Source organism: Scleropages formosus, chromosome 18 (assembly GCF_900964775.1).
Source record: "Scleropages formosus chromosome 18, fSclFor1.1, whole genome shotgun sequence".
Taxonomy (NCBI): domain Eukaryota; kingdom Metazoa; phylum Chordata; class Actinopteri; order Osteoglossiformes; family Osteoglossidae; genus Scleropages; species Scleropages formosus.
The window spans coordinates 11,573,506-11,588,447 of NC_041823.1; the positions used below are offsets into that span (position 1 = coordinate 11,573,506).

The 14,942-nt window shown below is 44.1% G+C and overlaps 2 protein-coding genes and 1 pseudogene across 9 annotated transcripts; all 3 read left to right on the plus strand.

The window, feature by feature from the left end:
• The first annotated feature begins 190 nt into the window (after window positions 1–190).
• On the plus strand, window positions 191–4,595 carry LOC108927369 (phosphatidylserine synthase 1-like; annotated as a pseudogene).
• On the plus strand, window positions 3,837–8,697 carry LOC108927455 (E3 ubiquitin-protein ligase NHLRC1-like). 5 transcript variants are annotated; one of them, XM_029260133.1, is made up of 3 exons: window positions 3,837–3,921; window positions 4,293–6,686; window positions 6,803–8,697. In XM_029260133.1, the coding sequence occupies exon 3, from the start codon at window positions 6,854–6,856 to the stop codon at window positions 8,090–8,092; it is 1,239 nt and encodes a 412-aa protein (XP_029115966.1). In that variant the 5' UTR covers window positions 3,837–3,921; window positions 4,293–6,686; window positions 6,803–6,853; the 3' UTR covers window positions 8,093–8,697. The 5 variants fall into 5 exon arrangements, with proteins under 5 accessions (XP_029115966.1, XP_029115964.1, XP_029115967.1 ...); XM_029260131.1 differs by having other exon boundaries at window positions 4,293–4,371; window positions 4,537–8,697; XM_029260134.1 differs by having other exon boundaries at window positions 4,293–4,371; window positions 6,512–8,697.
• Window positions 8,698–8,865: 168 nt separating this feature from the next.
• On the plus strand, window positions 8,866–14,240 carry LOC108927322 (RNA-binding protein 24-like). Of its 4 annotated transcripts, none has more exons than XM_029246067.1 (5): window positions 8,866–9,044; window positions 9,273–9,847; window positions 11,225–11,348; window positions 11,757–11,808; window positions 12,599–14,239. In XM_029246067.1, the coding sequence occupies exons 2-5, from the start codon at window positions 9,674–9,676 to the stop codon at window positions 12,930–12,932; spliced, it is 684 nt and encodes a 227-aa protein (XP_029101900.1). In that variant the 5' UTR covers window positions 8,866–9,044; window positions 9,273–9,673; the 3' UTR covers window positions 12,933–14,239. The 4 variants fall into 4 exon arrangements, with proteins under 4 accessions (XP_029101900.1, XP_018596072.1, XP_018596071.1 ...); XM_018740556.2 differs by lacking the exon at window positions 8,866–9,044 and having other exon boundaries at window positions 9,078–9,431; window positions 9,666–9,847; window positions 12,599–14,240; XM_018740555.2 differs by lacking the exon at window positions 8,866–9,044 and having other exon boundaries at window positions 9,081–9,847.
• The last annotated feature ends 702 nt before the right edge of the window (window positions 14,241–14,942 follow it).

Genomic DNA, 14,942 nt, shown 5'->3' on the forward strand with positions numbered 1-14,942 from the left:
GTAAAATGCTCTGTAGCGTGACTCAGGGCTCGTCCACAGCCTCCTCACCTAATTTGTAGTCAACTTCATTTTGCATTTCCTGCATAATCACATACAGATAATGCCTTATTCTGTGTCTTGGCCTTACTAATAGGTCTCAGTGTTATGTACTTCCTCTTCCTGGTCTTCAGCATCTTCCTCAGCTGGGACCAAGTGAAAAGTATAATGTACTGGCTGGACCCTAACTTACGTTATGCTACGCGGGAGGCTGATATCATGGTGAGAGAACTACACCTCACTTTGCCGTCGTCAAAGTGTGAATGTTACTGGTTACATTTACTTATTTAGCAGATGCTTTTCTCCAAAGCGACTTCAAATGAACTCTATGTAGTGTTAACAGCCCACACACCTTATTCACCAAAGTGACTTACACTGCTAGATACACTACTTACAATGGGTCACTCATCCATGCATCAGTGGGACACGCTCTCTCTCTGTCACTCACACACTGTGGGGGGGACCTGAACAGCATGTCTTTGGACTGTGGGAGGAAACTGGAACACCCAGAGGAAACCCACGCAGACATGGGGAGAACATGCAAACTCTACACAGGCAGAGCGGGGACCGAACCCATGTCCTCTCGCACCAGCCAGGCACTGTGAGACAGCAGCGCTACTTCCTGTGCCACCATGCCACCCCAGGATTAACATCTGAATGCATTTTGTGTCATTTTTGCACTGGTGGTTTTTGCAGGAATATGCAGTGAACTGTCATGTGATCACCTGGGAGCGAATCCTCAGCCACATGGACATCTTTGCCTTCAGCCACTTCTGGGGTTGGGCCATGAAGCCGCTGCTGATCCGCAGCTATGGACTCTGCTGGACCATAAGCATCACCTGGGATCTCACAGAGGTGCGGAGGCTGCCTTGTTTGGTGGACAGAAAAATTAGCCTGTTGCTGGATCATCTGTATTATGTTGAGGTTTGGTTCTGCCAAGTTCAGTTTTGAGTATTACCCAATATTACTAAGGCAGGTCAGTGTTTTGAACTTGTACATCTTCGCACTTCTGAAAAACTTTTTCGTTTATGGCTTGTGTAATATCTCATGCTCCGAGTATATGTAATGGTAAGCTTGATATTAAGGAACACGGAGAAGTGATGAACAAAAGGACATCTAATTATAATATGCGTTTAGACTTTTATTGATTGGTTGTATTTTTTTTGGTTATAAAACATCTCCTTGTCTCTTTCTTCAAAGCTGTTCTTCATGCACCTGCTGCCCAACTTTGGTGAATGTTGGTTGGACCAGGTGATCCTGGATATCCTCCTGTGCAACAGAGGAGGCATCTGGCTAGGCATGACAATCTGCCGCTTTCTGGAGATGCGAACGTATCACTGGGCCAGTATCAAGTACGTCTACTTCAGGTTTTGCTGCAAACGGCGTATTAGAGCCATCCACATTGTTATCAAAGGACAGCTTGTCCATAAATGGTGTCTTACATACTATTCCAGTTGTTGCCTATCGAAATTATATTGTGACCTAAAAGGTCACAGGTTCAGTTCCCACCTCCAGATGTAGTAAACTCGAGCAAGGTACTTACCCTAAATTGCTCCAATAAAAATTACCCAGTTATATAAATGGGTAAAAAGTTCCTTAACACTGTAAGTTGCTTTGGAGAAAAGTGTCAGCTAAATGAATACATATAAATGTAATATTCAAATTCTGAATACATAAATAATATGGTGTTGGACTAATTTGTGTAGCTGTCTAGAAATTGGGACAAATGAGATGGAGATGAGATCCTTATTGAATGAAGGGAAGGATTCAGCAGTTCTGAGGAATAGAGCAAGTTTTTTCACCACACTGGGATCAAAATTGAGAATGTGCAGGCCTTTGATTTTGGAATTCTTCTAAGTGGGACAGTAAAACAAGAGGAGAGGTGATAGGGAGTGATCAGGTTGTTTTGGTATCGGCATGATTATCCTGTGACTCTCTTGTAGGCTGTTACCAGAGCCCTTGTGTAACTTCAAAGGTCTAATTTGTAATAGAGTAACAAACGGATTTTGATGCCATGCTGACTGTTTGGTTTAGCAAGCTTAGTTATTTAATTTTAGATAAAAATGTGAGAAATGGTAATTATGACTTGTTGGTTGATGCACAGAATATTTTTTTTTTTTTTTTTTCTTTCTTGTGTGTCTCATGTACAGGGCCATTCACACGACCACGGGGAAGATCAAGTGAGCTGTGTTGCAGTTCACACCAGCCAGTTGGACCTACGTGCGCTGGTTTGACCCAAAGTCGTCCTTCCAGCGCATAGCGGGGATCTACCTCTTCATGATTGTCTGGCAGGTCAGTTCAGTCTTCCCAGCTTGTTGCTGAATACAGTGAGAAATGCTGTATGTAATCAACATTGTTCAGCTTGTCTTTTTTCACAGGCCTGTGACATGTGCAATTTACAAGCAGTTAACTTCTTCTAAAATCAAAGTTTTAAAATTAGTATCAACTTGTCTTCATCTTCCCGCAGCTGACGGAACTGAACAGATTTTTCCTGAAGCACATCTTTGTGTTCCAAGCATCACATGCCCTCAGCTGGGGTCGGATCCTCTTCATTGGCATTATCACCGCACCAACCGTACGGTAGAGGCTTCTTGCAGCATCCAACTCAATCTCTTTCAAGCTTCTTACCTTCTCAAATGTCTCCTGCTCCCTCTGCATGGTAATTACACCTATGGGAATTTTGCCCTCCTTGTGCAGTAATGCTCATTAACCTCATCAACCTCAGAACTGACACAGAAGTAGCACTCTTTGGCAGTTTAGCATAGATTTTGGAAAACCAGGGTGTGATGCAACAAAGTAAATTGTATGTAGGTATTACAGGAAACATAAGGTGTAAGGGAAAAGTACAGTGGGAATTTGACTGCAGATATTGTGCTTTTACCCATAATCTGTACATAAAGCCTTCTTTATGCTTTGCTTGAATGATGTAAGTTGTGTGCAGTACACTCCGGCTTGTCTCTGGGTTCAGCAATCCAGTGTCCAAGCATTACATCATTGTCCAGTACAACAGCCACATATTTAGCACATTAAAACTGGGGAAATAAGGCAATAAATTGTGAAAGTCTTTTCTCGTCCCTCTCCTGTGTTTAGGCAATGTTATGCATACCTCACTGATACACAGTGCAAAAGAGTTGGAACACAATGCTGGGTCTTTGGGTAAGTGTTGAATTGTATCTCTTGCAGCATCACTTAGAACAAAGCAATTTTTTGTGCAAAAAAGTAAAGTCAAACAAAATGGTTTTTGTTATTTATGAATAATCCATTCTCTTGGCACTCATTCCGCCCTCTTCATATGGGCTTTTTTGATGAGATTAATGGCAGATTTGTGGCAAGTGTGTGGTGCAAACTATAGTCAATAGTACAGTATATATACTGGTCATATCCATCGCTTGGATGATGCTTTAAAAATCCAGGTGTCCATTCCTGATCCACTCAAATATGAAGGTCTACTGTCTAGTTTAACTGGCTCAAGTGTCATCAGTTTTTGTAGAAAAGTAGACTTTGAACCTTCTGTTTGTGACAGGTTATCATCATTTCACTGAGTTGTTAAAGTGTCAGATTATTTCAGTGATGCAGAAGTGACCTGGTCCTCTGGTCACTTGAGGTGTCAGGTGGTCTGTGCCTTGATACAGATGTCTGCTTTCTCCTTGTGCCACAGAGCTTTGTCTCCTGTTCTATTCAACCCTGGGATGATACTTACTGTTCCCAGCAAAGTTACAGCTTCAGTAAACCAGTTGAGCTATTTGTGTTGAACTGCATGTGTCCTGTCTTTGCCTTCTCTCAGAGCCATTGCATTCCTGGAAGCACTTGCCTGTGTTAAGTTTGGTCAGGACCTGTTCTCCAAAAACCCAGGTTCTCTACGTCATCTTATGGCTCTTATGTGTGGTAAGACCACATTTTAATCTTTTTTTTTTTTTTTTTTAAAAAAATCACCTGGAACCGTCAAGTGACAAAATATCATCTTGCCTTATTGAAACAGTGTGTTCTCAGTGGTGTTCTGGTAAACTTGTACTCGGAAGAATTTGTGCCCTGGGTTGATACATTTGCAGCCTCTTTTTTTTAACATGGTCCCCCCCCCCCCCAGGCCTTCACTACATTTCTGTGTCTCTATGGCATGGTGTGGTATGCAGAAAAATATGGCTTTAATCTCAAGGTGAGCACCTAGCTTCAATTGGCACTCTGTTGTACAACACAGTTCAGACTTGTAGGCATTTATAAACTATAGAAAGTAATACAATGTTACTTATTCCCACCAGAGCTTTTCTGAGTGCGACAACACCAGTGATAATGGTGACAAGGACGTCCAACATCATAAGTCTGAAAAGAAGTCTAAAGGTGGGAAAAAAATGCAGAAAAATGTGACGCATGTAACTTAATCTCCTTTTGTACTTTGTATTGTGGTGAAATGGGTTTAATTTATAAATTCCACAGCAGTTAATCTTTGCTGAAGTTTTCAGTTCGTGTGCTAATCGTGGCATTTTATTGTTCTCATGGGGGCAGGGAGAACAGCGCACTCCTCCAAGTGGAGGAGGACCAGTGAGAGAGCAAACAAGAGATAAGAGCTGCATTTAAGTTTCCCATTCCTCAGCTCCCAGAGAAGCTTGTAGGAGTAGAAGGTGAAGAGGTTCAATCTCTCAAGGATGAGAGGGAAGCAATTTAGACACTGACATCACGTGATGCCTGCACTTTGTTACAGTGTTATTTCATGAACTTACAGTAAATGTTCTCTCCAAACAGCGTATTGGCATCCCGCACCTCTACCACCTGCTGCTCCTACTCTGTTAATCAGGATGTGTGTGAGAAATAGTGTGTACACCATATATGTATTTGATCATGATTTGATTCCCCCTACTAGAGATAGTGGGCACCTACCATGTAATTGGGGACCTAGTTACTTCTAGAAAACTACATGTCTGAAAGCTGGAATTGCTGTTACATCTGCCTCTGGGTGACTGTGGGCCACTCTGGATCTGTGTGTCATCAGTGATATATTCTTTGCATCTGTTATAGACACTTAATACCCACTGGTTTGAAGGGAATGTCTCTGTCCTCTAACTGACAAATTAAGCTGGAAAGGGCTGTTGTCTGCAAGCTGTGAGCAGTTTGTATTAGGGAACTAACTTCTGGTGGTATTTAATTTTAGACATCATAGAAATGGGTTTTTCCTTTCATGTATTTGTGGAATTTCATAAATAGGCAGCTATGTATATTTCTGAGCTTCAGTCTTTGTACAGATTAAGCACTTGAGACTGCTAGCTGCAGTATTATTATGTACGTGAAATGTCATGGTAATTGTTTGGAATGCAATGGTGATCATCTGGGGCATCTTTCCCTGTATGTCTCCACTGGCATTCTCATTGTTTTGCTGTAAGAAGCACAATGATACACTCCCGTTTCCTATCAGGTGACAGCATGTGTAGAAAACTTGTAAAAGAGGAAAAGAATTGCTGTAACAGTGTGTTACCAGTTTGGTTTTCCCTCTAGTGATCTATGGTTTTGGCAGTTTCAGTGGCAGTGTATATTTGTGCAACATTCAGGCCCTTATGAGGGCCTTTTGAATCAAAGCAAATTAATTTTGAAAGCCAGTTTCAGAAGTATTTACTGAGAAGCCAGAATCTGCATTGAATGTAATTTCAGCTCTGCAATGTATGAAATTATGTCCATTATTTTAATGCATGCACACTTGCTTTGACCAACCACAGAGCATAACAATTTCCTCCCTGATTGTACAGTACATGGATTTTAGGTGGGTTTTTTTCAGTGTTCTGCAAGTGAAATTGCAGTCCTTGATGTTATTTGTGTAATCCAAATGCTGTGCTGTGACACAGGTTCCTAAAGTTTTTGGATATTGTTTTTTGATATTGCACTTTAAGATGTCTTAATCAGCTGAACATGTTTTTCTACATATTAAAGATATTTACTAATTTGCACTGATCTGTTGCTTTACTTTCAGTATAAATTGTTCATTCCTTGATGACATAAATAATGCAACAGGACACATTTCTTGTACATCACTGGAAAAACTATCACGGGGCTGATACACAGCTGTATCCAGCTGCTGTACAGTATTCAGGAAGGTGTGAATTGAGTAACCTGTATACTCATCAGCCAGCTAGAAAATAATTTTCTCTGTAAAATTATGTACTGTGTAATGGTACGAAGTGTAAAAGGGTGACTTATGTCTATTACATATGGAACAGTATTCTTTGATTCTTTTCCTGAGGCTTTTTTCCAAAACAGCTTAGTAATTTACCACCTATCTGGCTGGGTAATTTTTACCGGAACAATTTAGGTTACGCATGTTGCTCAAGGGTACTACAGCATGAGGCGAATTCAGAACTGGAGGGTGCAGCTCTACCTACTAAGCCACCTGCTGCCCCTGTATTTTAGTATAGTTTTTCCAATCCTTTTTATTTTTGAGTAATTACAATATTTTCATAAGCGTGCTCATCTGTGCTATTACTTTTTGTGTAAGCTGACATCCCTAAAGTCTGTATGGTGGACAAGCAGATCTTCACATGTTGCACCCATCACTCATGAGCTGAGTTAGGAAAGTTCAACTCCACCTTCGGCCTCAGGGGGGCAGCAAAATGCTCCCCGTTACGCCATCAGACTGAGTCACAGTCATGTGACACGTGGGCCTACTGGAGGTGAGTGGACTGTAAATACCCTCATGTCTGTGTCTCTGTCTCTGCCTTTATCTCTTTCCTTCTGTCCCTCCATTGCCCTCCTTCATCCTTTCTCTTTTCTTCTGATTTTGCCGCAGGTTTAACAGCAGCTGGAGCAGGGATAACAACCCGCTGCAATACTGGGCCAGATGTCTCTGGTCCGCAGCCCCCCTGGGTGCCGGCGTCTGGGGGCAGAGGCGGTCCTGAGTGATATAAAGGTCAATCTGCTGGAGTGCAAAGTGTGCTTTGAGACTTTCTGCGGGCAGCAGGGGCAGCGGCGGCCGCGGATGCTCCCTTGTGGACACGTGCTCTGTGCACAGTGCCTCTCTGTGCTCTCGCAGCCCCTGTTGTCGAGGTTGGAGTGCCCTTTCTGCAGACGCCTGTATGCCGTAGCCAATGTGTCAGACTGCCTGCCCCTGTCTGAGCTCTCTGAGCTCTTGCTGCGCGGGACCCCCGGCCCCCTTTGTGGTCGCGGCACCAGCAGCTGCGCCGGGGGCCTAGCGACAGGGTCCTTGCACCTGCGCTTCGCCTTTGGGGGCTGGGGAAAGCTGCTCAATCCCACAGCGATCGCCGTATTCCCGTCCTCAGGGGCACTGACAATAGTGCACGATGGTGACAACAGGGTGGTGGTCTTCAGCCCTAAGGGCAAGCGGCTGCACGGGTTTGGGCAGCGAGGATGCACCCCAGCAGAGATCTGTCACCCCCTAGGTGTGGCCGTGGCACCTAGCGGCCACGTGGTGGTGACGGACGCAGGTGACTGTGCCGTGAAGGTGTTCACCTCTAGGGGGCGTAGTGTGGTGATGATACGGGACTCCTTCCAGCTACCTTGGGGAGTGGTTGTGGATGAGAGGGGGCACATACTGGTGACGGACGCCAGAGCGGGCACGCTCTCCGAGATTGTGGTGGACTTTGCCCGTAGCGTGACGGTCCTGAACCGCGTGGCTCTCGCTGAGCTGCAGTGTCCCCGCGCGGTGGCCTGCTGCCCGGTTACCGGGAATGTTGTGATTGTGGAGCACGCAGAGGGCTTGGTAGACAAGCAGAGGGGTTCCAGGTCTGATCATCTCAGACTATTCAGCAAGGAGCTCACCCTCCTCTCTCAGATTGACAGCTTTGGCCTGAGCCTGGTGTCTCCAGTGCGATTTTCTGCCTCCGCTGTGGCATTTGACAGATGTGGGGATGTAATTGTGGCGGACGTGGAACAGGGTGTGATCTGGAGTTTGGGGAAATTAAACAATTCCCCAGTCCTCACTGCACTAATAAGCCACGGTTTGGTGTTCCCTGTTGGACTTGTGGCCACAGCGCAGAACACGCTGATTGTCCTAGACAGTGGTGATCACGCCGTGAAAATATACACAGCTAATTCAGATGTGACGAGGAACGAGCAATAAATCTTTAAAATCCCGGAGGCTGAGATTGCTTGCAACTTCATAAGTTTATTCACTCAGGTACAGCTCACAGGTCAGACAAGCATACGCCTTTAGAGATTAGGGACAGCATTAGTACGTAACAATCAAAAACACCCACGTACACCGAGCCAAGCAGTTTTTGCATAATTTCTTTTGAGATAATTGCATCAATATTCCAAGTCAATGTGTCATATTTGCCAGACTAAGCACAGAGTTCACAGCTGAACGAAGTTTTGATTCTCTTCACATATATTGTACCTGTGATAATTTGAAACTGATTGCTGTAATATTATATAATAAACAATCCTAAATCGTCTTTGTGGTGTCTTCCAAACTGATGCTGGTGTTTATTACAAAATAAACTAGTGAAGCCACAAATGTTCCTTTGGTGTGTCTTGTGTGTGGGGAAACATATAAAATAATGGTAATTGCAATGAATACATTGTCTACCAATTACATAACTACGTTATTGTAGTGTGGACATATGTACAAAACCATGCATGGAATAATTGTTTAAACTTAGTGTCTGACTAACCACACACACTTTCTGAACCGCTTGTCCCATACGGGGTCGCGGGGAACCGGAGCCCAACCCGGCAACACAGGGCGTAAGGCCAGAGGACACACCCAGGACGGGACGCCAGTCCACCGCAAGGCACCCCAAGCGGGACTCGAACCCCAGACCCCCCCAGAGAGGAGGACCCGGTCCAACCCACTGCACCACCCCGACAAACCGTTTTCTGTAAATGCAGGCAGTTTAACTTTATGAAAGTCCACTGAGTCTGTTTTAAGGATAGAGCGCCGCAGGCTAGGTGTAGTTTGGAACCCAGCTCTACGTGTTTTCCGTATGTTTGCATGGGTTCCCTAGGGGTGCTCTGGTTTCCGCCCACAGTCCAAGACTGACGACGCTAACGTGACCGTAGTGCGTGAATGGGTAAGTATGCGCGCGCGTCGCTACCCTGCGCTGTCCTCCGTGCCACCAACTATTCGAAACATTTAAAGGGAAAGTGAAAAAATTCCGAATGAAAAGAAGCAAATTTAAAACATTCCCAAGTGAAGTGTGATCAATTAAAAGCTCTAGAAGGCGGGTCACTCGCAGGGGGGAAGGAGCACAAAATAACAGTCGCTGTGTGAGACTTTTCCCACTGAATCTCCCGAGCAGCTGAGGTCTCGACGAGCTCCGAGTCACCGGGCTGTGGCGGCGGAGACGCGCAGGGCCGTGGAGGGCGGCGCTCCCGGGGGGCGGGGCGGAGTCCTGGTCCGCCAGCGCTGCTGGATGAACGCGGCGGACAGAGCTAAGCGAGCGAGCGGAGTGGCCGCGGCGTGTAGAGGCGCTAAGCACCACGTGCTTTAATTATTCTGGTCCTCCCGACACCTCAGTCTTGTTTAGCCTTTTTTTTTTTTTTGGTGAAAACATTTTTTATTATAAATTTCCCTCCTAAGTTCTAATTCATTTATGATGGTTGACTTCACTAGACAGTAATTAAAATGTAAGGGTACTATATAATTACTTTGTTTATTTGGCCTCGCGCACTCTCCGGTACGGCGGCAGCAGAGGTCGAGATGCACGCGCCGCAGGACACGACCCACACGAGGATTTTCGTGGGGGGGCTGCCGTACCACACCACGGATACCAGCCTGAGGAGGCACTTCGAGGCGTTCGGCGCGGTCCGGGAGGCGGCCGTCATCACCGACAGACGCACGGGCAGGTCCAGAGGCTACGGCTTCGTGAGTACGGTACCGAACTTCTAATTAGTGACGGTGCGCTCGCCTGCGCGTGGGCGCACGTGCCCGCTCGCGACCCTCAACGCCCCCAGCGGAGCCCGGCTGAGCCGCGTTCGGTCTCGTCGTGCGTTCCGCTGACACGATTATAACAGTTACTTAAGTTAATAGTGTAAAGTAACGGCAAATAATAATAAATTCACACTCAGACAGTCTGTCTGGAATCGTGGGGATTCAGGCAGTTGAGTTTGTTGTTGGTAAATCGGGCGATTGCTCATCAGGCTAATTAACTTAAGGCTCATCACCCCTTCGAATGCTCCTCGTTTTTTTTTTTTTTTCCCGTGTTTGTCAACATTCGACGTGAAAATAATGTAACTTCACACGGGAGTTTTTAATATTACTCATGGCAATAGTGACACTGTGACACAGTGACCGAGGAGCGAACAAGCAGAGCGGTGTTCGTGTGCGAGAAGCTGGTTGCGCAGCAGAGTGTGAAGTAATTCAAAGGGTATTTCTGGTATGTTTGTTAATGTGACAAACAAAACGGACGACGCCTCTTTGCTTCAAACCTGTTCGGTGGCTTCCTGTTCCTTCGTTTAGAATCACACGCATAAATTAAAACTGGACACAAACTCAAGAGACTTGACTGTAGTTTACTGACATTTACCCTGTTTCACCCATCGATGCAGTTGGGATTATTGGAAGAGCTCAGGTTTAGGACGCGGTATGTTCTATGGTTGCTTACACTGCACTGGTCTATATATAGATGTTGGGCACTTTGCAGGTTTTCATGATTAAATCATGTAAACTTGAGTTGCACATGACAATCAATACTATAGTACAGTAGTTACACCTTTTTTAGCTGATGCCTTTCTCCAGGGTGAATTATAGTGTTAATCAACTTTACAGGGAAATTCTCACTGTATCAATTCATTGTAAGGACCTGGATAAAGGGTAAAACAGCAGGAATTGGACTCGAATCGGGGACCTTCAAATTGTAAAGAGGCCGCCTTAACCGGGATACTGCCTTTTGCTCCAGTACATCGCATACTGTATGTAAATGTTACTAATCTTGGCAGAACTCGCTTCTCTGTATTTTTATCAGTATGAGCCATACTTTCTCATGTTTGAGAGAGGGTAGCTTGATGGATGAGATTGATGGTCAGATGTTGGCTAAAAATGGCACATTTGGTGCAATTTTTTTTTTTTTAAACCAATTGAGATAATATCAGCACATAGAAAGTGAAAAAGGGCAGAGTAAGAAAAGGGTGTTTTAAGTGAATCTGACTGATAACTACTGCGTTTTACTTTGGAAACTGGTTCTACTTTCGCTCCAAGCTCTATGTCTGTCGTCATCACATGATCGACAACTCACTTTCTGTTTGGTCCAAGGTTACAATGGCAGATGGAGCTTCGGCACAGAGGGCCTGCAGAGACCCCAGTCCCGTTATCGATGGCAGGAAGGCCAATGTCAATCTGGCATATTTAGGGGCCAAGCCCAGGAAGCAGAGGTCAGGTGAGGGGATGTGCTGAATGTCAGAACATGATTCCACACCTTGACTGAACAATAGAGACGATAAGTATTCGCCAGAAAAATGACACATTTAGGAAACTATTGACATTATATTCCAGTAAACTGCAGTTACCTTCGGCTGGTAGAGAAGGATAACATTTGAATGGGAATAATCGATTACACACGTAATCAGTTTCCTATTTCAGTTCATTAACCGTATTTGGAATTTATATTAAATTTTCATAAAAGTAGAATTCTGACTTGAATTGAGCTGCATATTGAAAATGGAATGAAAAGCAATTAACCAGCTAACTATTGTAAAAGTGTACTTGGGGAAACTTTTGGATGCAGTAAAACGGGTATGAAGAATTTTGTGGGGAAAGTCAAAACAATTTCCCCCCCCCCCCCCAGGCTTTGTTGGAACTCCTGCTGTCCTCCCAACGTTCACTCGAAGTTCCTATGAGTAAGTGATGCTGCAGCTTAACTGACTTTTGCAATACAGCTTTCTCTTTACTGTGTCTGTGCCTTGTGATTTTAGTCCCTTGTATGGATCATATTTTGCGAAAGCTTATGGAGTCCTTGGAGCCATCCAAAATATTTTTTTATACCTCCCCTTTTTCCACATTTTCTTGCTCCCTTCTCATCTGTTACTTGCTGCCCAACCTGGAACAATTGTGCAGGCAAATAAACCCCTGGATTCTGCTGACCCTTAGCAAGAGAGATGACAGTTGTAAACAGTTTAGCCTTTGACATAATTGTAGATGTAGTGGAGAAGAAAGGTAATATGATACACAAAGAAGTGGAAAATGGGAGGAGTGTGATGATGGAGGGTGAGGTGAGTCAGTGGTTTTCAGAGGAGTGGGGGGGAGGCTAGTTGGAATGGAAATGTTTCTTGGGCTCAGTGTAATTGCTCTCTGAGGGGGCATATTGGCATGCTGCACACCTCAGCCCTGGTTGGCTGGAACAGGGCAGAGCATTAACACAACTCTGCTGCCAGGGATGTTGACATATGATGGATCGCCATGCTTGGCAGAAGTTTGTGGTGAGAGCTCTTATGTCTCAATACTCCCAGTGATCAATTCAGTTCAGACGCCACAATTTTTTTTTACCAACTTTCAGATGATTGATAATCATCCTAATCACGTTCCAGCTATTTCATTGGGATTTAATAAAGGAAAAAGTATATATTTTTAGACTGTCTTCTATGTGTAGTGGTGAAATGGATGTCTATTACCCATGTTGTGTTCCTGCAGGTTTCCCACTCACTTTGTGTATCCAGAGGCCTGGGTCCAGCCCAGCATGGTGATCTCCCACATCCCAGGCACGGCCAGCACTCCAGCTGCTACCTCTCCTTTTGTTGACTACAGTGGCATGGCCTATATGCAGTATTCAGGCGCCGCAGCGTCTCTTTATGAACAGTACCCCTATGCTGCTTCCCCTGCCCCAGCTGCCTGTGTCCCTGCAGCTAGTTACGGGCTGGCTTTTCAACAGCCCCTGGGGCCTGCCACCCCAGGACCAGCCACTGCAGTTGCTACTGCCTTCAGCCACTGCCCCCCCCAACTGCTGCAGGCAGACCACATGCAATAGCAATTTGTGGTAGGGGTGGATAATGCAAATGATGCTGAGAGTTGTAGGATAGTATGAAGGTTGTTGATGGTATAATTCTGGGGCTTTTCAGCACGCAGTTCCTAAGAAATGCAAATTTGCAACAGAAACAAATTAAAAATACAAGTTGATAGTTCAGTAATGCCTAATTAAACATTCCAATTATAAGGTAATTTTCCTATGAGCATCTCAACAGATTGGGGTTTAATAAACAAGATTGTGGGAGTTTGTACAACTAAAGAATACAGTGGATATAATGAAACTGAAAAGATTATTTTTTTTTATCATAGGAGGGATAAAGTGTGTGTGTAGTCTCTCTGACAAAGATTAGTTTTAACAGAAATCTATGAGATGGAGGGCTTGACTGAAGTCACCCAAAACATCTACTTCATGCTTACATCCAAACATTAAAAACAGATCAGTGGGAACCATTCCAGAGACTCCAGTTTAATACCTCTCTAGAATGGGCTGTATGCGTTCCAACGGTGAGATGTCTAGGCTAAACTCTTCTCCCCCTTCCACTGCAAGAGTTGGTCTCGTCTCAACCCTAGGACAAGAGGCTTGAGACCAGGGACTAAAGATCACCGCAAGAGACCTTTCAGTCCATCTGTTTCAGACCTGCTTATCTCTGACATGCAAAGGATGGGGGATTCTGGGTAGGTGAACACTTGGGGCAAAAATATGACAGGAGGAAGTGTGATGCCAAGATAATATATATATGATTTGTGACACTGCTGCTTAAAAGGGGTGAATTTTGTAAAATTTAGAATTCATAAGTAAAAGTGGTGCAGTTTCCATTATTAAACCAAAGGTCTGCACTAAAATTGCCTTAACACTTGACTGAGGTATTGAAAGAATATTTATTTCTGAATACACATTTTTGTTCAGTTAAGGGTTACAGTTGAATCAAGGATTTACTGTTGTATTTGGCACATAAATGTTTTTATTTTATGCACAAATCTTTGAGCAAATGGGTTTTCAGTTTGGTTTTGCTTAAAACTAGGATTTAAATAACATACAAACTGAATGCACATTGTTTATCATTTTCTTTTCTGGGTTTTATTTAAAGAATTTAATTTTTACTTGAATGTGTAATGCATAACACATTGTAAATGCAGTCCTGTCCAGTAGAATTTTCCTCATGTCTGCTTCTCTTTAAAATTGTTTAAAACAAATGCTTCAGTGTACACAGCATTCTCTTATTTAATTTTGAAAGCTTTGCTTTTTACTAAATTAACTTTTATACTTGAACTGTTTCTTGCAGAGAAACAATACTTCAGACAATAAACAATACTTTTGCAAAACTTTGTCACAGGACTCGTGTTTAAGTTTACTACATTTGGCCTCTGTTGTGTTTTAAACACTTGTACCAGGACACTGATGTTTAACGTGGAGTGGTGGAGTTATTAGGAAAGTTTTTAATAGGAAAGGGCATAAAGAAAATGAATGTTTTTGTCTTCTTCTTTGGGGATGTCAAGAGTGAGAAAACCAGTGTGTTGCAAATGCTGAATATCTGTCCTGGAGTGAGTAGTTTGAGCCCCACCCAAAATTTTGTGGGCTTCCTGGGGCAAACTGAAATAGCCAGTGAGCTGTCCTCTAAGTATTTAGCACCACAGAGAGGAGTCTATTCTAATATCATGGGATTACATCTTTATATCTGCCCAGCATCACTGTAATAATCATACTAAGGCCCACTGATGATTTCAAATACCACATTACACAGTACAATCAAAAGAACGGGTTTATTCCCAGGTGGTGGGATCCAGTCCCCTGTGCTGCTAGACGCTTTGCTAAAGAAAGCAATTCAAACCAAAACTTGGGAAGGGTTTTCCAGCCCATACAGCCTTCCGTCTACTGCACACATACTGCTCACAGCATTGCAGAGGTATTCATAACTTCTGCTGCCTTCTGCTTCCCCCATTTCCAAAAAAGTGGTCCTCTTTGCTGGGACAGCTGGTGGTGTGGTGGTTAGAGCTGCTGCCTTTGGTGCCA